We start from the raw sequence: 21762 nt of genomic DNA, 5'->3' as shown, positions 1-21762 counted from the left end.
TTTTTTTTAAATCTTTACAATGACCCTATTGAGTAAGTGAGTAGAATTAGAATCTGTTATACCAGTTCTCTATTATGTATGTTCAAAAACATGATAAACGTTATTATGAATTTTATTATAATCCCTCTTTTATAAAATACATTGACAAGAAATTATGAAGCTATTTGAAAAAACATAATCCATCAAGAGAAGCAGGTTATGCAGAGATTCAGACATAGTCAATGGAGAGCCTAAGTTATTTTTGATAGCATAGCCTCAATAAGTAGAAAAGCTATTCTGCCCTTGAAAGTTGGAACTTTGTATTTATGGTCTTTGCAACATGAGACTTCACATTTTCACCTACCAAGTGCCAAGATAAAGGATCATGACTTCAAATGTCATTCAGTCAATCTGTAATATCTAGAAGAGATGTTTGGCACAATGCTCCTGTAACAAGGCTTATTATGCTGATAGATCTTTGGAAACTCATGAAGCATAGGTATGATAAATGGAGCATAGGTAAGATAAATGAAGCTCACAATATACATCTCACAACCCAGTCCCAGTCATATTTTTTATATAAATGAGCAAGAATGTCTATAGCTCTGAAGACTTGTCTTGTACTTCTACAATAAGCAATGAAGAAGAGGAGGCTACAAGGAAATTTAGGAGGGAAATAAATGAATAAATGTGCTGATTTATTTATTTACATATTTATACCCCACTTTTCTCACCAATGGGAACCCAAAACAGTTTGTAGCATCTGTTGTCATACAAGTTTAGGGTTTTATTATGTTTATTTTTGAAAACAGAGTCCTGATGAAAAGTTGCATAGCATGGAGGAGCTATTGTTAGGATTGGTTGTTCAAAAAAAAATACATTAAGTTTCAAATCCTTAGAATGCCTTGGGTAGGCCATAGTTCCTGAGACTAACATACCATAGAGAAATATGGTAAGACTAAAGTATTTTTCTAAGTTCTTTAGGAGATTAGAATTGAAAAATCTCAAATGTTGATAGTATATTCTTTATTTTACAGTAAGGAAATTGCGGACAAAAGGGCAGACAAGAAAATTTCTTTTTTCTGGACCAAACAGATGTTGAGGATAGCAAACACATTTGTTTAATGCCATTTAGGTATAATAATAGAATTCCTTAGTATAAAGTGGCAGTAGGAGCATGAGTGAGGTCAATTTTAGAACCAAATAGGGCATACAGGTGGGCTGTAATCCATTCATAGCAAAAAGTCTTTTTCCTTCAGTCAGCTTCAATACTAGAAGTGAGCTTAGTTGGGAAGCTGAGACAAGTATTTGGGGTAATAGGCAGTGGTCACAGAGAGGGATTATCCTCCTTTACTTTAAAAATACACCTCAATTAACATGTAATCAGAGCAACGGCCTATTCTCATTATTTGTTTGTTTGTTTGTTTACTAGCTTGATACCCATGCTTCACTATGGTATTTAAATACTTTAAATCCAGTTATAATACTTATGGGTATGTAACATTTTTTGGTTTTGGTTTTTAGTTGGTTTTGTAGTATAATACCATAGTACCAACTGTCTCAGTGGAAGGGGGAGGTGTGGAATGTTGTGAGCCCCAACCAGCCTGCAATATGCAAATGACTTTGAAAGGCTGGCTCAATCAGGGAAGAGTGGCTGAGCTGGCAGTGGGTGGGGGTGTAAGCAGGCAGCAGCCTGCCAGCCACACAGGGAAGCTGTATCCCTTTGGGAAAACACATTTTACCCCTTTTTACCCCCTTAGGGGGCAAATTTCTTAAAATCCCTTCTTAGTGGATGTTTACATCATGAAAGGTATGTTCTTCCCAAATATCAAGTTTCTAGGTCCAGGGGTTCAAGCTGGGCATTGATGAGTCAGTCAGGAAGGATACTTGTCTTTATATAGATAGATTTATAGACTGCCTTTCTCTCAGACAGCCAATGCATATTACAAAGTGTATAATCAACAGCTGAGACATTCAGTTAACAATAAAATGGGGTATGGCTTGCAGAAATTTAAAACAAGCAGAAATCCAATATAGTGCTGAAACAATTCTGAAACAGAGCATAAACAATTTAGGATGACATATTAAACATATCACGCCTGGTTTGGCTTTGTATGAGAGTTCTTGCTAGTTGAGTTTGGGTGTCATAATTTTATAACTTTGTATAACATGATCTTCACACTGTCAGACTCATTGTTCTTTTATAGTGTACTTAACCCTAAAGATGAATAACTGTATTTTGAACCTTAAGATCTTGCTGTATGTGGGACAAGATTATTTTCTCCTAGAGAATGTCACCAGGGGCAATAAAAAAGATAAACTCATGAAGGAGATCTTAGTCAGTGATTGTTGACAGTGGAAGTACCCTTTGTGTGTACTTATTGAAGCAAGAAAGGAAATCCTTTCTTGTGAAAAGCTTTCTAAAAAGAAAGAACACAAGAGAATTTTTTGTTTGAAGTGCCATGTCACATAAAGCTACATGTCCATACAATTTTTCACTTACTGGTGGTGTACAAAGAAAGGACTCTGGGTTGTCAATATATCTATTTTCCAACAAGTTAAAAGGCAAGGAATCAGTGAAGGTCTGAAAGTAAATGATGGCATTAAAGTGTCTGACTTTTTCATTCAAAAAGTATTAAATGTTTCTCATGGTTTTTTTAAGCAAAGTTCTGGAATGACCGCCTGGTTCACTGCTTCTGTACATATTTTCAAAAAGAATGTGAAATAATTTGGGGATGAGGTTCACCAAAAACCCATTTTATACTATAGAGTCTGCCCTCTGAAGCACCATTTTCTCCAGGGTAACTGATCGCTGTAGTCTGCAGATCAGTTGTACTGTACTTGCTGTCTGCATGCTGTGCAAGCGTAAGTATGGAATGAAACCCCTAATTTGGGTTTTCTGAGAACTTCATAGTTAACATGTTCAGAAAGCAAACATATCTTGTTTGACAGCTGCAGCCAATTTGTGAGCTGAACTGCAGATCAGTTCATCTCACCTTTGCTGTTTACCACCTGCGTTGAGCATTGCCACGGCTGGGTAGTAGCCATGATGGATGAGTTTCATTTTCTTCTGCCATGCAACCACTTTTGCACCCGCACAATAAAGAAACATAAACTTACCCCGAGGGCCAGGGTCAGGTAATTGAAATGCTCAAACCACTCCCTTTTGCACGTGCATTGTAGGGGAAATTGCTTAAATGTGATACACTGGCTGCCTTTAGTGGGTACTCAGTGACTGGCATCTATGAAAAGATGGCCTTACCAGAGCCTTTGGATAAGGAAGCTACCTGAGCAGCAGCAAACCAATCTATTTAAAAGAAATCTGCTGCAGATTCAAACAAATCAGCAGCTATTAAACTGTGCTGTCAGACAGACTTGGATTAATACCACATGACAAGAAATGGGGGTGTTTTGCAGAAAAAAATGCAACTTAATTGTATTCCTCCTTTAAATGATTGGCATTCATGGGGGGATTATTATCACAAATAGATTTTTTGTGTCTCCAACTGTTCATGCGCAGAGGTGGCTAGCAGCCCATTTAACAGGCTCGAGCTGTTCATAAGCAATATGAGTGGCATATTGATCGATGAGCACCATGATTGCTACGCTGTTGGATCATGACATGATGAGAGCAGAACCAGAAACTGCTCAAGTAAGTTTACCCTAGGATAGAAATAGGTTTGGTTTAATACCCTCAATGCAGGGAGTACTGGGAAGTGTAGGTCTATGAAGGGGATGAAGGAGCTTTATCACTGGCACTCTACAGGATTCTTTGGGGAAAGCCCTTGTATTTAAATAAAGTTGATAAAAGTTTGTAATGTAGCTATGCACTAACTCCTGTTTGAACAGACACAGCTTTTTTAAAAAAATCCAGTTATTAGATGGGGCATAATTACTGGAAGTTATTAGACAGGGCATAATTCAACCTTTGGTTGAATTATGATAATTGTGGGATTTGTGACTATTTCTAGGGAGTTCTGAAAATGACTTAATGCTTTGAAGAACTGAGGATAGCAACTGGAAGCAGATGCAAGGCAATATTCACCAGGGTGGATTCCATCAGCTGACTTTCCGTAAGGTTATTATGGAAACAAAAGCTCTGGCTGATATTCAAGAATAAAACATTCTTGCTCATAACCCCAGGACACCACTTTATCATGAGGCAGTGCCTCACCCTCCTGGCACTGTTGATAAAAATACAGAATAGGGCAAAAGGCTGGGCTCCCTTCCTTAATAGTTTCATTTAAGGTTGGCACATTTCTTAAAAAGTTAATTTCTCCCAATTCCTTTCATCCTTCACTGGAACGTCTAAGTTCTAACAAGATGTTCCTTTATCCATCTCTTATTTGCACACCAATCATGAGCATGAAGCCCTTCCAACATTACAGAGATGAAAACAGAGTGGGTGAAATTATTGAGAGAGAGACAGAGAGAGTCTGGCAGTCTAGCAAGTAGGGTGAAGCCTGAAGCTCTACTGGAATTACAACTGATTTCCAGACTGCAGTGATCAGTTCCCCTGGAGAAAATGAAACTCCTTCCCAAATTTCCCCTTCCATAAACCGCACCCAAATCTCCAGGAATTTTCCATCCTGGAGTTGGCAACCTTGTGAAGATAAAATGGAGGACAGGAGAAAGATATAAGCTGTTTTGGCTCCCCATTGTGGAGATAGTTGGGGTATAAATGAAGTAAATGAAAGATATAGCTGAAGATGGAGGGACAGATAAAAGGTAGGTTGGTGGATAGCTAGGGATCCCAGGATCCCAGGTGCCCACTGGTGGTGGGCAATCTCCCCTGCTTGCTCACTGGTCAAGTTTATGGCTGCCCAGAGAATGCACAGCATGCACTGTCCTGGCACTAATGCAATGATGTTTCTTCCAGAAGTGACATTGTTGTGTCAGCGCTCAGAGCTCATGTGCACTTAGTGAAATGAAAATAATAATGCAGGGAAGATACAGAGGAAAGTGAGTCTCCTCACCCACAAGTCTGTGTAGGTTCCCTACCATGCAACTAGGCCTGACCTGGTGGGGTTCCCAGGTCTTCCCCTGGCAATTAGTAGAAGACTTTTCCACTGGAAGATCTCCATCCTTAGTTCCCCACTGTGCAACTGGGCCCTGCAAGGTGGCTGGTTCTGTGTAACTGGCACATTGTATTCCCAGGTGGAAGGTGTCAGGGGGAAGGAAGGAGAGAAAGCAGAAGATGGGGGAAGCAGGTAAATGTAGGTTGGCTGGTGGGTGGGCAGGAGAGAAGGAAGCAGGAAAAGGGACTGCCAAGGAAGGCGAAGTGGGGGTGGGAAAAATGAGATACCCCACACAAGTCCTTGCAGGTCCCCTGCTTGTACTATAGACTTTATAAAATTGATGTCCATTCAATTTTCTTTTTGTTTCAGTAATATATTCTTTTCATAGTGCAAGAAATAATTGGAGATGTTTTTCCTGAAATAGCCCTGTGAACTGAAACTTGTTTATATTATTTACAGTAATAAAAACATGCCATGTATATTAAATACAGCATAATCGTTTTGTTTTAAAAAATCAGTTATTTTAAACAGACAAATTTAGTTGTGTGCATTTTAGAGAAGTATGTTGAAATAATCCTGCCATGCTGCTACAGGGCAATTAACACCAAGTATGAAATACGTTTATTATGGTAATTCTCATAAGCAAAAGATATCATATATTCTCTTGCACAGAATTCAAGCATTTAATGACTTTCAGATTGCTTATATTTAACAGCTGAGATTTGAGGAGCGATGCTTTTGCTTCTGTTAAGTGGACTGAGACATTATCTGGTCTGCAGCCAAGGATACGTGGGAGTGGAGAAAGAAGGAAAAGAGCTGATAATCTGAACCAATGGCATTTCAGAACAAACACGCTTCAGATGTCAGAGTTAACATAGTAGGAGACATTCCATTAAAGTGGAAACACAGGACTCCATTAAAAGTTCAAAGGAAAATGTGATGTGAGAAAAGAAAGAAGGTTCATTACATTCTATTAATGATCCCCAGAGATGCATATTGCATTTAAATTGGTGATTTGCTTTCAGAGAAATAAGCATTATACCAAGGGTTGGCCAATAATGCAAGAAGCTTTACTGAGAGTGGAACATCTGTGATTTTCTAACTCTTGACTTTTTAAATAAGGTTTGGGAGGGGGTTTGGAATTATGATAGTTGTGACTAGAGATGGGCTTGAACAGGAAAAAAAACCCCGAACATAATGTGCGTTGTTGCCATCCATGAAGAGGGACTCATGATGAACACTTACGAGCATGACCTGTTCATGAACATGTTTGTGGTTGGATGTTTGTGGGGGCCAGCAGGCTCTCCTTCAGCCATCATCCAAGTTTGGTCAAGATCCCTAGTGCACCACTCCCAGAAATATGACCTGAGCAGGCAGCAGGAAAGGTACCAATAATAAATAATAGCTTGGCCCAGATCCTGGCAGCAGCCCTGGAACCTGAAGGGGTAGATCCCTATCCTACCACACACAAGGAAAGTTCAAGCTCCAATGCACTCTCTTTATCAAAATGCCAACAGCAGCTGTCTCTCCCTCTCCACTGTCTGCAAAACCAGAGCTGGGAGCCCCCCTCCCCCCTGCTCTTTGCTCCCTTGTAAAAATTTGGAGCTCCACACTTGAAAGGAAGACCTGCCTATCAAGCTAAATTGGGCTTCGATTGCGGTTTACAAGGCAACAGCAGGAGTTCAGACAGAGTTCAAACAATCCCTGCCTAAGTTGCCAAGGGAATTGATTGCAGGTGCCAGACTGTCTGGCTTGACGAACAACAACGAACAGCAATGAACGAGGCTTGCAACAACCACCTGTTCATTTAGAATGGGGCCTCACGAACAGCTTGTTCGCGAACAGCAGATTGGGCTGTTCATGGCTTCTTTTTGTTCGTGTTGCTGTTCGTGTCCATCTCTAGTTGTGACTTTAATATTTTAGATTTTTTAAAATGTTCCAAACAGCAGCTGTTTCAATGAAACATATTATTTTCCATGCAGGGTCTTCATTTTGGTGCCTATTGGACATTGTCCCTATTAAGAATGAAAAAGGGGATGTAGTTCTCTTTCTGGCCTCTTTCAAGGATATCACAGATACAAAGGTGAAGATTGCTCTGGAGGATAAAAAAGAAGGTATGTATAAAAAGTGATATAACAAAGTTAGTGTACAGAGGATATATTATCATAGAAATGACTTGGTTGTATCTACATGTGCAACGTGCCATGAATGCATATTGTTGGCACTGTTGTTATAATCGTGTTGGATTATGTATACTACCGAATTTCATAACCTACCTGTTTCAACTCAAAACACTCCAGTTCAATGTTGCTTCAAACCATTGAGTATTTTCACAGTATTTTCTGTTTCTGTTCCAATTAAGCTATACAATAACTTGCTTTGACAATGTCCCAAGATCAATGGTAATTCTGGGAGAACCACAGGACCCACCTGGAGGATAATATACCTACCAGTAACCCCAATATCAATAATAATGTCTGCAAAACAAAAATCTAAAAGAAAATAAAACTGGGAGAAGGCAAAAGGGGTCACTCTTACAGTGAAAGGATAGGAGAAAGGTATTTTCTGCTAATGATGAATTCTTTGATTGTGGTTAATCTTGTAATGGCTTTTTAATTTGTTTTTATGTAGTTTTAACATATTTGTATCAATTGTGTTTTGATTTGCTTCCTATTTTTAGTCACTACAAAAAGTTGGAAAAGTGGGATTTGCATTTTTAAATAAAATAAACAAAGATTCCAGACTCTATTGATTCTCAGTAACCATTTTGTTGCTAGTTCAAATCTTTAAGGTTCGTTAAAAATTAGCTAGGAGTTTAGCATATTATTACTAAGTGATGATGATATCAGTCAGGCTTTCTAAACAATATATTATTTTCTGGTAACATTAGAACATTTTGTAATAAAAATGGCTACAAATCAACAGACAAATTATTGTTGCTGAAAGGGTATTTAATCATGAAAGGCCTTACTTAAGGTCTGTTCTTGAATTTTTTTTAATGGCAGAGTAACATTTTATCAACTAGATCACAATCTACAGGCATTCACCGAGCAGTAGGGGCTTTTCATCATCCCCCAACATTGTGGAGTTCTCTTCTTCCATATTTCTACTTTGCTTGCCTCTTTTAGGAGTTTCACCTTTTTATTCCACTTGGTGGTGATGAAGTATGCAAATATGGTAGAGGAACTTAGTGAAGAAATACATTAAAATTTTGTATTAAATCTGTTTTTTTTAATTTGGAAAAAACCAGAATGATGAAAGGACCTGGACATTCACAGATGAAAAAACTGAAATAGATCTCAGCTCACTGCTTGAAAACTGCAAGGAAAAGGAAATTTTCTTCAAGATCTAGTGCCAAAGATATTTATCCCCTTACAGGTTAAAACATATTTATAGCCTTAATTGGGATAACTAATGAAGGCATGGCACTCCCTGACCATTCTTTGTTTAACATATTTTCAGGAATTGTAGTGAATGTTGTAGTGATATGTTTTTAATTTTTAATATATAACTAGTGGAGACCTGCAAGGACTTGTGAGGAGACATCTCATTTCCCCATCCCTCACCATGTTCTCTTTCACTTTTCCAGCTTCCTTCTCTCCTTCCCACCCACCTTCGTCTGCCTCCCTGTCTTCACCTTTCCCCTTTTCCCTCCCCAGTAGCCTCTCCCCTGTGAGCTTCCACAGCAGTGTGGGGCTTTGAACCCAGGTGTCCCACATCCTACTCTGAAACTCTAACCTCTACACTACACTGGCTTTTGAAGGGGGACTTCTGTTGAACAGTAGCAAGCAGCTGGGCCTGGGTGAATCATGCAAGTCATGTAGTATCAAGCCACCTAGTGGTTTCTTCTGGGCCTGGCCCCAATGAGTCCTCCCTCAAAGGCCAAAACATCCCTCTAATGGGCCCTTTTGGTGACAGGAACCAAGCTGGAATACTGGATAAATTGTTATCATGGGTTGCCAGCTCCTAGGTGGGAAATTCCTGGAGATTTGATGTGTAGAGCTTGGTAAGGGCAGATTTTGTGGGAGGGAGGGACCTGAGCAGGGTATAATGCCATACAGGTCAAAGCCCATAGTAGCCATTTTCTCTGAGAGAAATGATCTCTCTTGCTTAGAGAGATCTTGGAGATCACCAGCCACCACCTTACTGTTATGATTGCCTAGCAACAGCCACTTTCAGGTTGTTCTTCATACTCAACTCTTCCTTTCCCCTCCCCCCAAACCCTCACTGTGTATTTCACTTAAGAGTAGCAAGGCAAACGATCCCAGTGCCTCCCTCCTTGGCTTCCTTTCCAAGCCATTTCCATTCTCTGTTCTTCCCCTCTACCACATATGCATTTTAACATCCCCTTTTCAGATTCCTTCCTTCCTTTCCATGTCTTTCAGTCCCTCCCCCCCTTTCCTTTTTTCCTTCCTTCCTTCTTTCTTTCTTTCCAAGTCTTTTATATCTTCAATAAAAACATTGGCGTTCTCAGGTCTAAGAAAATACCTGGGGACTTTGTGGGTGGAGCCAGGAGACTTTGGGGACGGTGCCTTGCAAGGATGTGACATCATCCCTTCCTGTGATGATACTTTCAGGGTATGCCCTCCAAAACCGCCTCTTCCTCTGAAGTCCCTTCAATGCATCATGTCTTGTTGCTCTCAAACATCTAACATCTATTCTATGTGGCTCTTACATTAAGCAAGTTTAGCCTAGCATATTTCATTGACATATTTGATGTTGACCACATTGATTTGGGATTTGGGTTGTGAATCTTTAGACTACAGCAAAAATTATGATTTGCTTAAACTGGAAGAATGAAATATTTCTGATTTGGTATCTGTAGAATTTGGACTGTCACCATCTTAACTAACAGTGCAATCCTAAGCAGAGTTACTCCAGTCTATGCACATTGCTTTCAGTGGGCTTAGAATGAAGTAACTCTGTTTAGGATTGCATCATAAATGTATTATTTAATTGTACAGTTTGTATTCTGTCTCTTAGCTAAATGGCTCACAAGATGGCTTAGAAAAGAAATTAACAGTCTGTGTGGACCAGGAAGATGGTGCAGTTAAAAATTCTTTCAGGGCAATGTTGAAACTGTTCAGAAAAGAATAATTCTTACTTATTATAACAAAACTAATTATTAAAATTTATTTTGTAAAATAACAAAATATCCTTAAGATTTATACAAGTGTTGATTGAAATATGTTGCTTTTCTGAGAAATGCTATGTGTTATTCTATTGGGTGGCCCCAGATTTTTTTATATTTTAACAGTAACTAAGAAGCCTGTAGTCACTTGGTCAAATCAACCATCATCTTATGAAAATCTGTTATTGTCTATCTTAGTGTTCTAAGATAAAAGCCCCCCAACACTAGCTTCTTTCTTTCTCTCTCTCTCTCTGGGGATGAGCTGTCTGCACCTCCTGGACTTGCTACCACCGCAGCAGGCAGAGAGCGGGGCATGGGGGAGCCACAGATGGGCAAGTAGGCAGCCCACAGACGCCTACACAGAAATGCCACTGGCCCAGGGGACCTGTCAAGCTGCACAAACGCCCCTGGAGAGGCAGCTACCAGGCCACCTTGCCTGGAAAGGCCCTGCAAGCCCCATCCTCCAAGTAGGGAATAAGGGAAAAGGGAGAGGCCAGACCTGGGGAGATACCTGGGAGCCCCCTAGCTGGTCTGGATCAGAGGCACTCAGCCTAGGAGAAGGAGGGACACCTGGAGGCCTCCCCAGCTAGCCAAGATCAGGAACAATCAGCCCAGGAGATGAATGGAGGAGAGCAGAGCAGAGCAGGAAGCCCTATATAAGCAGGCTCAGTAGGGAGCCGGGGGTGGAGAGTTGAGGAGAGGGTGAAGAGAGAAGCGAGCATGTGGTGTTGAGAGCAAGGAGGAAGAAGAGGAGGACAACGACGAGAACGAGAACGAGAACGGGAACAAAAACAAAAACGAGAACTGGGCTGTGTATGGAAGGGAGTGGGAGGCAGCAGGCAATCAAGTGGACAAGAGGGTGCATGGATGATGTATATCCCCCCTCCAGCCACGAACCCAATGCTGGTGACGAGCCTCAAGGCAGCCTCCTCAAAGCACCTGTCAGGCACAAGAGTGCCCCGTGTGGCTACACCCCAGCCGAGGCAAGGCAAGTCCACTGATCTAAAGCCCCAGCAAGATGCCAAGAGGCCAAGTGCAGCTGCGCCCCAGCCGAGGCGAGGCAAGTCTGCTTACCTGAAGCCCCCAACAGGCAGCAGGGCATCAGAAGTAGCTGCGCCCAGACGGGGACCTGACATTCTTCTTTCTTTCTTTCTTTCTTTCTTTCTTTCTTTCTTTCTTTCTTTCTTTCTTTCTTTCTTTCTTTCTTTCTTTCTTTCTTTCTTTCTTTCTTTCTTGTCAGTATAATTCTGGCATAACAATGGTTTTTAAACAACAATGTTCTGCAAGTTATATTCAAATGCATTGGCTAGAAGTAGCAAATCACATTTCAATTATACACATTTGTCATAATTTAATGCTGTACATTTGTAAATTTGAACATCGTCCCTCTTTCTCTTAAAAAGATCTTTTAATCAAATATTGCAATAAAACATGGTTCATTGCCAGATTTAGAGTAACCTGTCAAAAAAGAAGAAGAGTCTTTTCATCATACTGGAAATGTTCTATTTTAGAAAAATGATTTTCCTTTTTAAACAGTCAATGGAAAGACTAGTATTCTTTCAAGGCAAATGCTATTTTAGTACCATGCATTCAGCTGAGCAATGCGTAGGAGAGATTCTAATACTGGTTACATCTTTGTCAATGGTTCAAACTGCTCTTAGTTGAATCACTGGAAGTATTAAAATGCTTCCTGATCTTATAGCAGAACTTGCTGCATCTTTCCTTGATGTAAATTAATGTGTAGCTACTTCTTTCTGTGGATGAGACTGAAAAACAAACAACATGGAAAAGAGATACGAAGCTCCTCATCTTGATCCAATTGCCCCCCGCCCCACCTTTACACCTGCTCTAGCATCCCTAGCTCCTTACTTCCTAGGGCTTTGCGCTTGCTCACAGCAGTTGCCATTTCTTGGGCAACAGATTGCACTTCCATTTGGTGTGTTTCTTAATAATGCTGCTTAAAGATGAGCAAAAAACAGTCAATGAAGTAAAAGATGCAGGTGCTGAAGGGCAGTGTGTCATATCTATAGCTGTGGGCCAAGTATGACACATGTGATATAATCTATATTCTTTAGTATGCATATAGCCAAATACATCAGCAAAGAGTGTTTAATATCTCATCAGCATCTTGCAGAAAAGATTCTACTTCCTGCAAATTATGTGGACCTATCCAGTTCAATGTGCCTTACTCGCTGGTAAATATGCCCTATATTTGCACCTGCCTGAAGCCTAGATGTCCTTAATTTTGGATTTTCCCAGATCTCTTATCAGAGCTACATCAATGCCATGTAAACATAGTGCCATAATGATGTGTTAGATGCAGGGCACATTAGCTGTATTTTTATGCTTCAGCACAGTGCAAAAAGTTGTGTTGCTTTAAGTAGCAAGACATTTGAAACTGATCATACATACTGATTGTGATGGTACCATAAACCATTCATGGAGAAAGAGTATGTGGATTTTGAGAGGGTTGCATCTGACAAAGAGAACTGTGGTTCTCAAAAGCTTATGCTACAAAAAAGTTGGTTAGTCTTAAAGGTGCTACTGGACTCCTTACTATTTTGCGACTACAGACTAACACGGCGAACTCCTCTGATTTGAGAGGGTTGTTTCAGACCTTAAGAATTCCCTGTGTATGTATGTAAAAGTATAAAAACTGTACACTGTCATTGTAACAATTGCATAAATATGTTTTGCTGCTATAAAATCACCTCTAAATCAGTTATAGTCTCTTGTCTGGAAAATCCCAGCAAAGGTTGCCATAACTCTCCACTATCAACTATGGTTCTTATGGTCTAAGGAATGATATGTGCAGTATAATGTGGGTGTACAATCATCCCACATGACATGCAGTTCTAATACCATTCCAATATGAAAGAACTTTCCCTGTCCATAATTTGTTCTATTTGAAGTGAATGGGAAATGGGGTGATAGTCTTAAGAATATAATTTCTGTTGTTCCTTGCAGGTCCACTGTCAAAGAGGTGAGGGGGTGAGGGCAAGGTGACAAAAGACACGACCACTCATTGAAATTTAAAAAGCCACAACTTTATTGGTTTATAGCTTATGGAGCCTTGGCATAATATGGAGCACGGATCCAAGCATCTGCTGACCTGCCTGCCAGCCAGTGACCCTCACATCCCCTGAGGGGGAGAAATGCAGGATGACAGAAAGTGGGATTCCACGTGGGCACACAGCTCTGTGTGGATCCCCTGCCACCTGGAAGTGAGCATGTCCCCAACAGTCCCCAAGCTGGGCATGTCCCTGCAGTTCATCATAACCCCCAAGATCCCTTAAGATGATCTCCAATTATGAGGAAACTGGCCTTGAAGAATATGTTCCCCCCAAATGGATCCATGCCCAATGCCAAAACCATCCTACCTCAAGTTGTGACAAAGCAAGAAAACAATTAACAGACCCCAATTCTCAGGGCAAGTTACAGAAACTGAAAGCCAGCAAAGAATAACATCGCCAACTGAATCAACAATTTTAAAATAAATTAAAAAATTAAAAATTCCCAAACACCAGCAATGCAGAGGAGTTGTGGAAAGGAAGCTGGTTGAGAGCCAAGTGCTGTGGGGCTAAGTCAGCTCCAGAAAATATATTTGGCCAGCGGACCTGTGTGAAGACTAGTCTTTCAGGTCCACTGACTGAAAAGGCCTCATCAGCACAGGCCTAGTCAGTTTGCTGCTGATTGGTTGGCTGGGCCTTTTTTGAGTTTCAGGTTGCCCTTGCAGCCCCATGGAGGCTGCTGGGAGCTACTGGGTCCCTGAAGCAATAGTTGCCACCATGTGCCACACTCCCACAACCCCATGGGCTGCAAACAAAGCCCTTGATAAGTGTGGGGCAGGTATTTTGGGTGTCTATGAAATAAATAGGGATTATTTTCTTGATTCTCCACATAATACTTTTGGATCTTACAACAGCATTTGACACAGTCGATCATGATCTTTTGACTCACCACCTCGCTGCTGTGGGGATCCATGGGACAGCCCTGCAATGGCTGAGCTCCTATCTCCATGGTCAGGGACAGGAGGTGTGCCAGGGGAACAGATGTCACACAACCCTTCAGTGTGTGGCATCCCTCAGGGGGCAATTCTTTCCCCAATGTTATTTAACTTCTATATGTGTGCTCCTTGCCCAGGTGGTTTGTAGCTTTGGGCTGGGCTATGCTGATGACACCCAGCTCTATCTGTTGATGGACGGCCAGCTAGATACTGCCTCAGACTCTTTGGCCTGGTGTCTGGATGCCGTGGCAGAATGGTTGTGTCAGAGTCACCTGAAGTTGAATCTGCAGAAGATGGAGATTCTGTATCTGGGTCGTGGGGTGACAGAATTGGGAATCCAACTCCCAGCCCTTGAAAGAGCGCAGTTACAGCCTTCGTCGTGAAGAGCCTGGGTGTGTTCCTGGATGCCACACTTTCTATGGAAGCCCAGGTTGCAGCCATTGCCAGATCTGCATTTTTTCATCTTCGGCAGATCAGGCAATTGGTGCCCTATCTCTTGTCCCAGGACCTAGCTTCGGTAATCCATGCAACAGTCACCTCTAGATTGGACTACTGCAACTCGCTCTATGCTGGGCCACTTGTGGGCTTGACCTAGAAATTACAGCTGGTTCAGAATACAGCGCCCGGGTCCTTACAGGGAAGATGTTTAGGGCTTACATCTGCCCTGTGTTATGCCAGCTCCATTGGCTTCCGGTTGAGTTCTGGATCCAGTTCAAGGTACTAGTTTTAGTATTTAAAGCCCTCTGCAGACTGGGACCAGCATGCCTACATGACCCTCTCTCCCATTATGCCCCCTGCAGTGCCTTGTGCTCTGTGGATAAGTAGCTTTTGGTGGTCCTCAGCCCGAGGGACATTCGGCTGGCTTCAACTAGGGCCAGGGCCTGGTCCCAGCCAGGTGGAATGGTCTCCCAATAGAGATCCGGTCCCTGCAGGACCTTTTACAGTTCTGCAGGGCCTGCAAGACGGAGATGTTCCACTGGGCCTTTGACTAGGGGCCAGCATTCCCCCCCCCTTCTGACCGCCATACCCTCCTTTTGCAGCCACCTGGAGTTACATCATGGTGGCACCCATGGTTTATGATGATTTTGCAGTAGCCTGATTTGTTTGATGGCACCAGGATTTTTTGATGTTATTTGGATTAATGTGGATTAATATTGGATTTTATGCTAACTGCAATAATGTTTTATTGTATTTTAATGGTATATTTTGTTGGAAGCTGCCCTGAGCCCGCTTGCAGGAAGGGCAGGGTATAAGTCGAATAAAATAAATAAATACATCTATAGATAGATAAAGGGAAAATGAAGTTCAATGTCTGAATTTTCTTATACTGTTAGTTACCTTGAAATGACAACCTTTTGCTCATAAATGTAAACTAGTTGCAATCTGGTTTTGGTGACCTCTTGCAGTGCCAGATTAAGGGTCACAGTAGAGTTATTCCAAAGAATGTCACAGGACTTTACACTTACACAGGACCTGTAAACCATGATGTATCATTGAATGCTTTTAAAAAAAAAGCTGGGCACAAACTTGTAATTTGGACCAATGCTGCTTATATTGGTTATCAGTTATTTTAAAGAGGAATTTGGGTATTCTAAAACTGAGCAAGCTACCAGTGAACAAGTAGTATTTTGTTGTAAATCTCTTAATACTCATTTCAGATTGCAGCTGACTTATTATTGGGCCTAAACTCTTATCTAAAACATTCATGAAATAAGTAGCTACGACTGGACTAAAAATCAGTAAACCTGTTATAAAGTAAGGCTTATCTAATTATCCACTACATACACTTTCTTAGTAAGCTGGCTAATAGGAATTGTGCAGTGACATTGGATGAAGAAAAATATCCTAGATAAGAACACAACATTCACTTTAACAGGTTCACAAAACTCAAAACACAGAATTGAATTCAAAGGACAATAAATATCAAAATAGTTCTAGCTTCCCATAGTAATATAGGCAGATATTCCATTTTATGTGTCTAAGAAATATCCATTGGGAAAGACAGAAGTAGCCAGTTAGAAATCAGAGTTGTTTTGTGCTTTCTTGAAAGAAAATGTAGTTAAGGAAAGCAGGAAACATAGCTTCTGCTAAATCCAAACTTGAAGACCCTTTAAAAAAGACTTGGATATATTTATGACAAGCTACTTGGTTACAAAACAGACACAATGGCAGAACTTATTTTATTAGGGTTCCCTGTCTTAGAATATAACAGGTCTGGATTTGTTAGAGAAATAACAGGTTTGTCATAATCTACGCTCTTCAGTGTGCAAATATAATTTTCCCTCTGAAAATGAACACAAGATGGTCCATTCATTTGTATCCTATAACTCAACACGTTCAGTTCTTCACTGTCCATGCCCATGATGGACCTCTGTTTGCTTCTGAGATTCTCCCTAAAATTTGAAGGTTCTGTATTATCTGATCTTGTTTCACAGTTTGCTCTAAAAATTCAAGCTACTGTGTTACATCAATGAAGTTAGCCTGCTGCTATTTTTTCCAGATTTTAATCTATATTATTTTAAATACGAATGCTTAAATTTTGGGTCTTCTTTTAACTTTTTAACTATATTTGTACTAATTCACACTTTTTGTCTAAAAATCTGTGTGTTATTATAGATTTCTTTAAAAGGATTAGAAATGGTTTCACCACTGATTAGTGTCTTTTCCCCATCTCTGTATTAACAATGTGCACATATGAATTTATACACTTCAGAAAAACAATATGATCAAACATGCAGTTGTGGCCACATTTTTGCTTTGTTTCCTTACTGCATTTTACCAATGCATCAATGTACATACCAGTGACATACTGCACAAACAGAGTCTTGATGCAATCATATGTATGATCACCTTGCTTTTTTTTAGTACTTCATCAGAGTGTACATTCAGCTCTGAAAATGAGTAAAAAGATGTAAATGAATGGAAGGAACTGAACATTTCATATCCTTCCATTTCAGAATTAATTTCAGAAATTCTCCTCAGAATTGGTGAGGAGTGAAATGATACAGACTGAACTTCTGGCACAATGAAGGAACAGAAGGAAGGAACTTTATCCTCATGTTAGGCAGATAAAGTATTGGGATACAATTCAGAAATAAATAAATAACAGCTTTAGGACTAGTTGTCATATTAGGTGCTGCAGGTATGAGCAGATTATAGAGCTGGTGGGGGTAGACAATGCTGAGTCATTACGGCATGTGCTAGGTACTACAGAAAAGGTTTCATAAGAAATGTCACCCCCCCCCCCCGATTTATCTGGTGGCTGAGTTGCGGCCTGTGGGGTGGCGGAGAGATACAGAGGCATGGCGGCTGCCATGTGTTCCTTAGCAGCCCTTTATCAGCCCTGTGCCCTGGAAATTCAAATCCCACGGTTGGCCAATCAGGTGCTGGCAGAGCAGGCTGGCCAGGGATGGAGGTGGGCACCAGACCTGGGAGGTGCAGGCTCCTCTCAGGTCTGGCACCACAGTATTTAAGGGCCACCTGATACTTCATTCCATGTGTTTGCAGCAACCCGCTCACCCTCTCTAGTTTCAGGACTGGATTTTGGGTTGTTGGGGTCTGTACTGTTTCATGCTTTTCCTTGACACAACTTATGTTTGGAGGTTTGGCATTGGGGTTGGATCCTTTTGGGGAGACATGGGGCCTGCATGCCCTGTCTCCCCAGTAAGGGGATTCCATTAAGGAATCTTGGGAGTGAGTTATGGGGGTGCATGCCTAGCAGAAGGCTGATGGTGCATACTCACTCCAAAGTGGCAGGGGATCCACACGGGTATACGCCCACGTGATATCTTGATGGCTGCCACTCTTTGGTTTCCCCCCATAGCAATGGGTTGAGGGGGGCGTGGCGGTCCAGTGGCTGGCAGGTGGGTCAGCCAATGCTCAGGATCTGACCCCCATGCATCGTCAATGCTCCATAAGCAGTTATTCAATAAAGTTGCGGCCTCCTTTTACTCCATACAGCTGTGTCTGATTTTCTTCGCCATGCTTCCCTCCCCTCCTCTACCCACTTACTCTGGGCTGCAACTTGCAGATCTTCTACTGTGTGTAGTATTAGAGTAGATCATATCAGCCATCTCATCATGCCCACAAATTCTGCTGCCTTGCTTCACCCCTTTTGAGAAGTAGTGACCCATGCTTTTAAGATGTGAGATTTCTTAGAAAAGCTGTGAACAAAAAACTTTTTTTATTAAATGGATAGCTTTTGCTCTTGAATTATGGATAAGCAAACATCCAAATAAAAGACTTCATCATCTCCAAGGTCGAGGGTTTCACTTCAGGGTATAAATATTTTCTCAGATAAGGAAGGTCACTTAGTAAACAGGAAAATAGACACTGGTGCTGAACTAACTGTATGTCAAAAGACAAATTCTGTTTTGTTTCAGCAGTATATATGCAGAGAAAATTCACAACTAAAAGAAAAAAACATCAGATTCACAGTGAAATAACAGAAGGCAGAATAATAATAATAGAGTGCTTATATACCACTCTCACTATACTGTATAAAGATTTATGTGAGAAAATACTATGGTGTGGATGGGAGAAAATTTCTTCCACAATCTTGATCCTATTAATTGGTAAGACAACTTTTCCAATCCCCCCCCTGCCCCGCCCCAATGGAATGAAGAGGCAGACACATGTGTTGGGAACTAAGGGCCAATTTTATTTGGTAACAACATAACATTAACATCATACAGCAAGGGCATAACTAGTGGTACAGGTCAAGCCCTGGGGTCACCCAGGACATACACCATGACCTGTTTGGGTAAGCCCTTCTGCACCAGGCGCCAGCCATTCAAGCAAATGGCTGGGACCTGGCCAGCCAGGCAAATGGGACCTCCACCAAGCCTATAGTACCCCCTGCTGTCAAACATGAGGGGCCATACTTGTACAGGGTGTTCCACGCGGCGGACTGCCCTCTCAGCTGGCAGCTGTCAAACAAGGCCAGTGATCCTGGGAGATCCCAATTCCCCTTCAAATGGGGATGTGCTAGGGGTACTCACCAGCCCGCTCATTTTTCCAAACCCTATCCTGCCAGGGAGAAACCTATTTATAGCTCCACCAAGAAGCCAATTACCACAACCCACACAAGGAGTGCAAGGTAGGCGAAAAAACTCCACACTCCATCAACCAATTGGAGAATGAAGGAAAAAATTCCTACCTGGCCCTGTTAATCAGCAGCCAGATAAACCTGCAGTAGTGTAGGGTGGGTAGGTGGGCTGAGCACAAGGCAACTGCTGCAAAGAGCTGGGTGGAGCTGCCTTAAGAGTACTTAGCTCTGTTCCCTCCTCAGATCCCTGGATGGCCAGGAAGAGCACGCTTGTGTCTTTTCCCTCACCAGGGAGGCAAATAACGGCCCCTGGCTTAAAGCAGCCCCGCTGCTAGCTGGGAAGGCTGGATTATGTAGCTGTCATCAAGGTTATATCTACAGTGCCTTCTACCCCTCGACCTCAGTTTTGCTTCTCATTCTTAGAATAATAATACAGCAATGTTGTCCTAGGTTTATTTGACATAGGTTTTATTTTGAACTTACAAGATTTAGATTTTCTGAGAATTTGGAATGTTTGATGAGAAAGAAAGATGGGGGCAGAGAGTGGAGTGAAATTGTTTTGGGGCAAATACTCTGTGTATTCCATGATTTCACTACTACAGAAATTGGATCCAGGCACAGAATTCAATCTCTCTTCATTCTTCCATTCATTTTAAAGCTTCTCTCCTGAAGGCAGTGACAGTAGGCTTAAACTGATTGAGCAATGCTGAAATATGAAAAGCCTGTAGGGAAGAGAGGTAGGATTTACCATCTTTGAGGCTTCAGTAGATTTCATAGCAGTTTGCCCATCCCAATAATTAGTAATTAGTGCCAAATAACCTTTCAGAATACGGAACTCCTTGGTATCGAGTTCAGATATAATTTTAGCAGAGAACATCTACAGCTCCGATTTGGTGTTACTTAGCTAATAGGATCAGGGTGATCTCTTATTTTTTTTCTCAGAAATCTCTATAACTCTCTCAAGGCAGCTAGACATTTCTTCTCTTTCCTATCCAATTCTCTTTCCAGTTCTATTAATAAAGCTTTTGTTACTTTTAATCAGTTCAGTATCCTGACTGCTTCATAGACATTCTGCCAACAGGTTCCTGCCTACAATTCCCACATGTGCAAAGGGGGCAATAGTCACCAATTCCCCCTTCCCATAGCAGACTTCTGACTCCCCCCGCCCCCAGGAGCAGCATTTTAAGCTGCAAAGAAGGGAGGAGTCAGGGAAATCATCCTTCTGGAAATGCTTCCACCCACAATTATTATAAGTAGGATTCAAGCATAAGAAAGTCAAGAAATAATAGCTATCAGAAACATTTTAAGTTGCTCAGGGCAATAAAGTCCCATGTATCATTGGTGAAAGTCCATTCTCCCCACCCTACCCCCTTTTTTTTGAAACTGTATCAACATTACCCAGATATCTCCAAATTCCTTTCTACAATCATAGGAGCTAGAAACTTGCTATTGAGGTAGCAAAGAACTTTTTAAGCAAAATGTTAGTTAAGCTCTGTACACTGTCCTTGCTTTGTGCCGAGAGAATAGTGAAAGAACAAATTCATAAAGTAATGAACGGTGAATAGATTTTCCATACTCTTAGGTCCTAATTCATTAAAGATTACATGCATTATTCATGCATGTCAGAAGATACTCAGGCCTGCCAAGATCTTATATCTTTCAGGGGGGCTGCAAGACAGAGATGTTCCGCCGGGCATATGGTTGAGGCCAGCATTTGGATCCACCCAATCAGCCTCCCTGCCAGTCTCCTACTAGCAGGGGGGGGCATATGGTCATCTGCCCCCCGCCACACATGAGTAATTATAGAATACCAACCGACACCCCCACCTTTCTTATATGGTGTGCAGGGAAGGTGAAGGGGGCCCATCAGGGATACTGAAATTTATGTTTGTTGAGCCTGATTTTGGGATGTTATATCCATAGACATGTGATTTTTGTGTTTTAACTTTTGTATTCTTATTTATTGCTGCAACCTGCCCTGAGTCCGCTCGCAGGAGGGCAGGCTATAAATTTAATAAATAATAATAATAATAATAATAACAAAGTGAAAACAGACTTTTATTGGCTAAATTGCTTAAAAACCTGTGTGACATTTTAAAGAAAGTGTTTTGGCTTCTTCCTCTGTGCCAGCTCTGTAAAGCAGATGAAAGAAGGAAAACCTTCCATGGCCAAATCACACCATAAAAATAACTGAATGGCTAGCTGGCCAAATCAGGAGACATTTTAAATCTGTCCCACCAACACTTAAAACATAACTGTTGGGTAAAATATCCACTAAAATAAACAATATCATATAATAAGGTAGTATACTATCTAGCAATGAGAGGAAAAGTGGATGAGAGAAGGAGAGCAGCTAGCACACAATTGCCAATTGATGCTTGAGAGAGAGGGGGAAAAACAAGAGGTTGACTCCAACCTGGTCTATTCTACCAGCACAACAGGACTTGGAAGAAGAGGGGATGGTGATTTTTACTGATCCCCCTTCTCACTGAGGACTTTCTGTCCACACCATAGGGATCCCTTGACCCTCTGGAGCAGAATGGGGAGGGGGGATCAAAGAGCTGAAGCAAGAGAAAGAGGT

The 21762-nt window shown here is 41.4% G+C and overlaps 1 protein-coding gene across 1 annotated transcript in view; it reads left to right on the top strand.

Annotated features, from left to right (window-relative positions):
• Positions 1-21762, top strand: part of KCNH8 (potassium voltage-gated channel subfamily H member 8) — a 270322-nt gene that overhangs the window by 103421 nt on the left and 145139 nt on the right. Inside the window, exon 3 of the mRNA XM_054991452.1 lies at positions 6980-7111. Coding sequence (XP_054847427.1) covers positions 6980-7111 — 132 coding nt within the window. The remainder of the gene's footprint in view (positions 1-6979; positions 7112-21762) is intronic.

This window comes from Eublepharis macularius, chromosome 11, assembly GCF_028583425.1.
Source record: "Eublepharis macularius isolate TG4126 chromosome 11, MPM_Emac_v1.0, whole genome shotgun sequence".
In the NCBI taxonomy this organism is placed as follows: Eukaryota; Metazoa; Chordata; class Lepidosauria; order Squamata; family Eublepharidae; genus Eublepharis; species Eublepharis macularius.
Note: the sequence above shows the minus strand (reverse complement) of the source record. Positions and strands in the feature narration are given on the sequence as shown.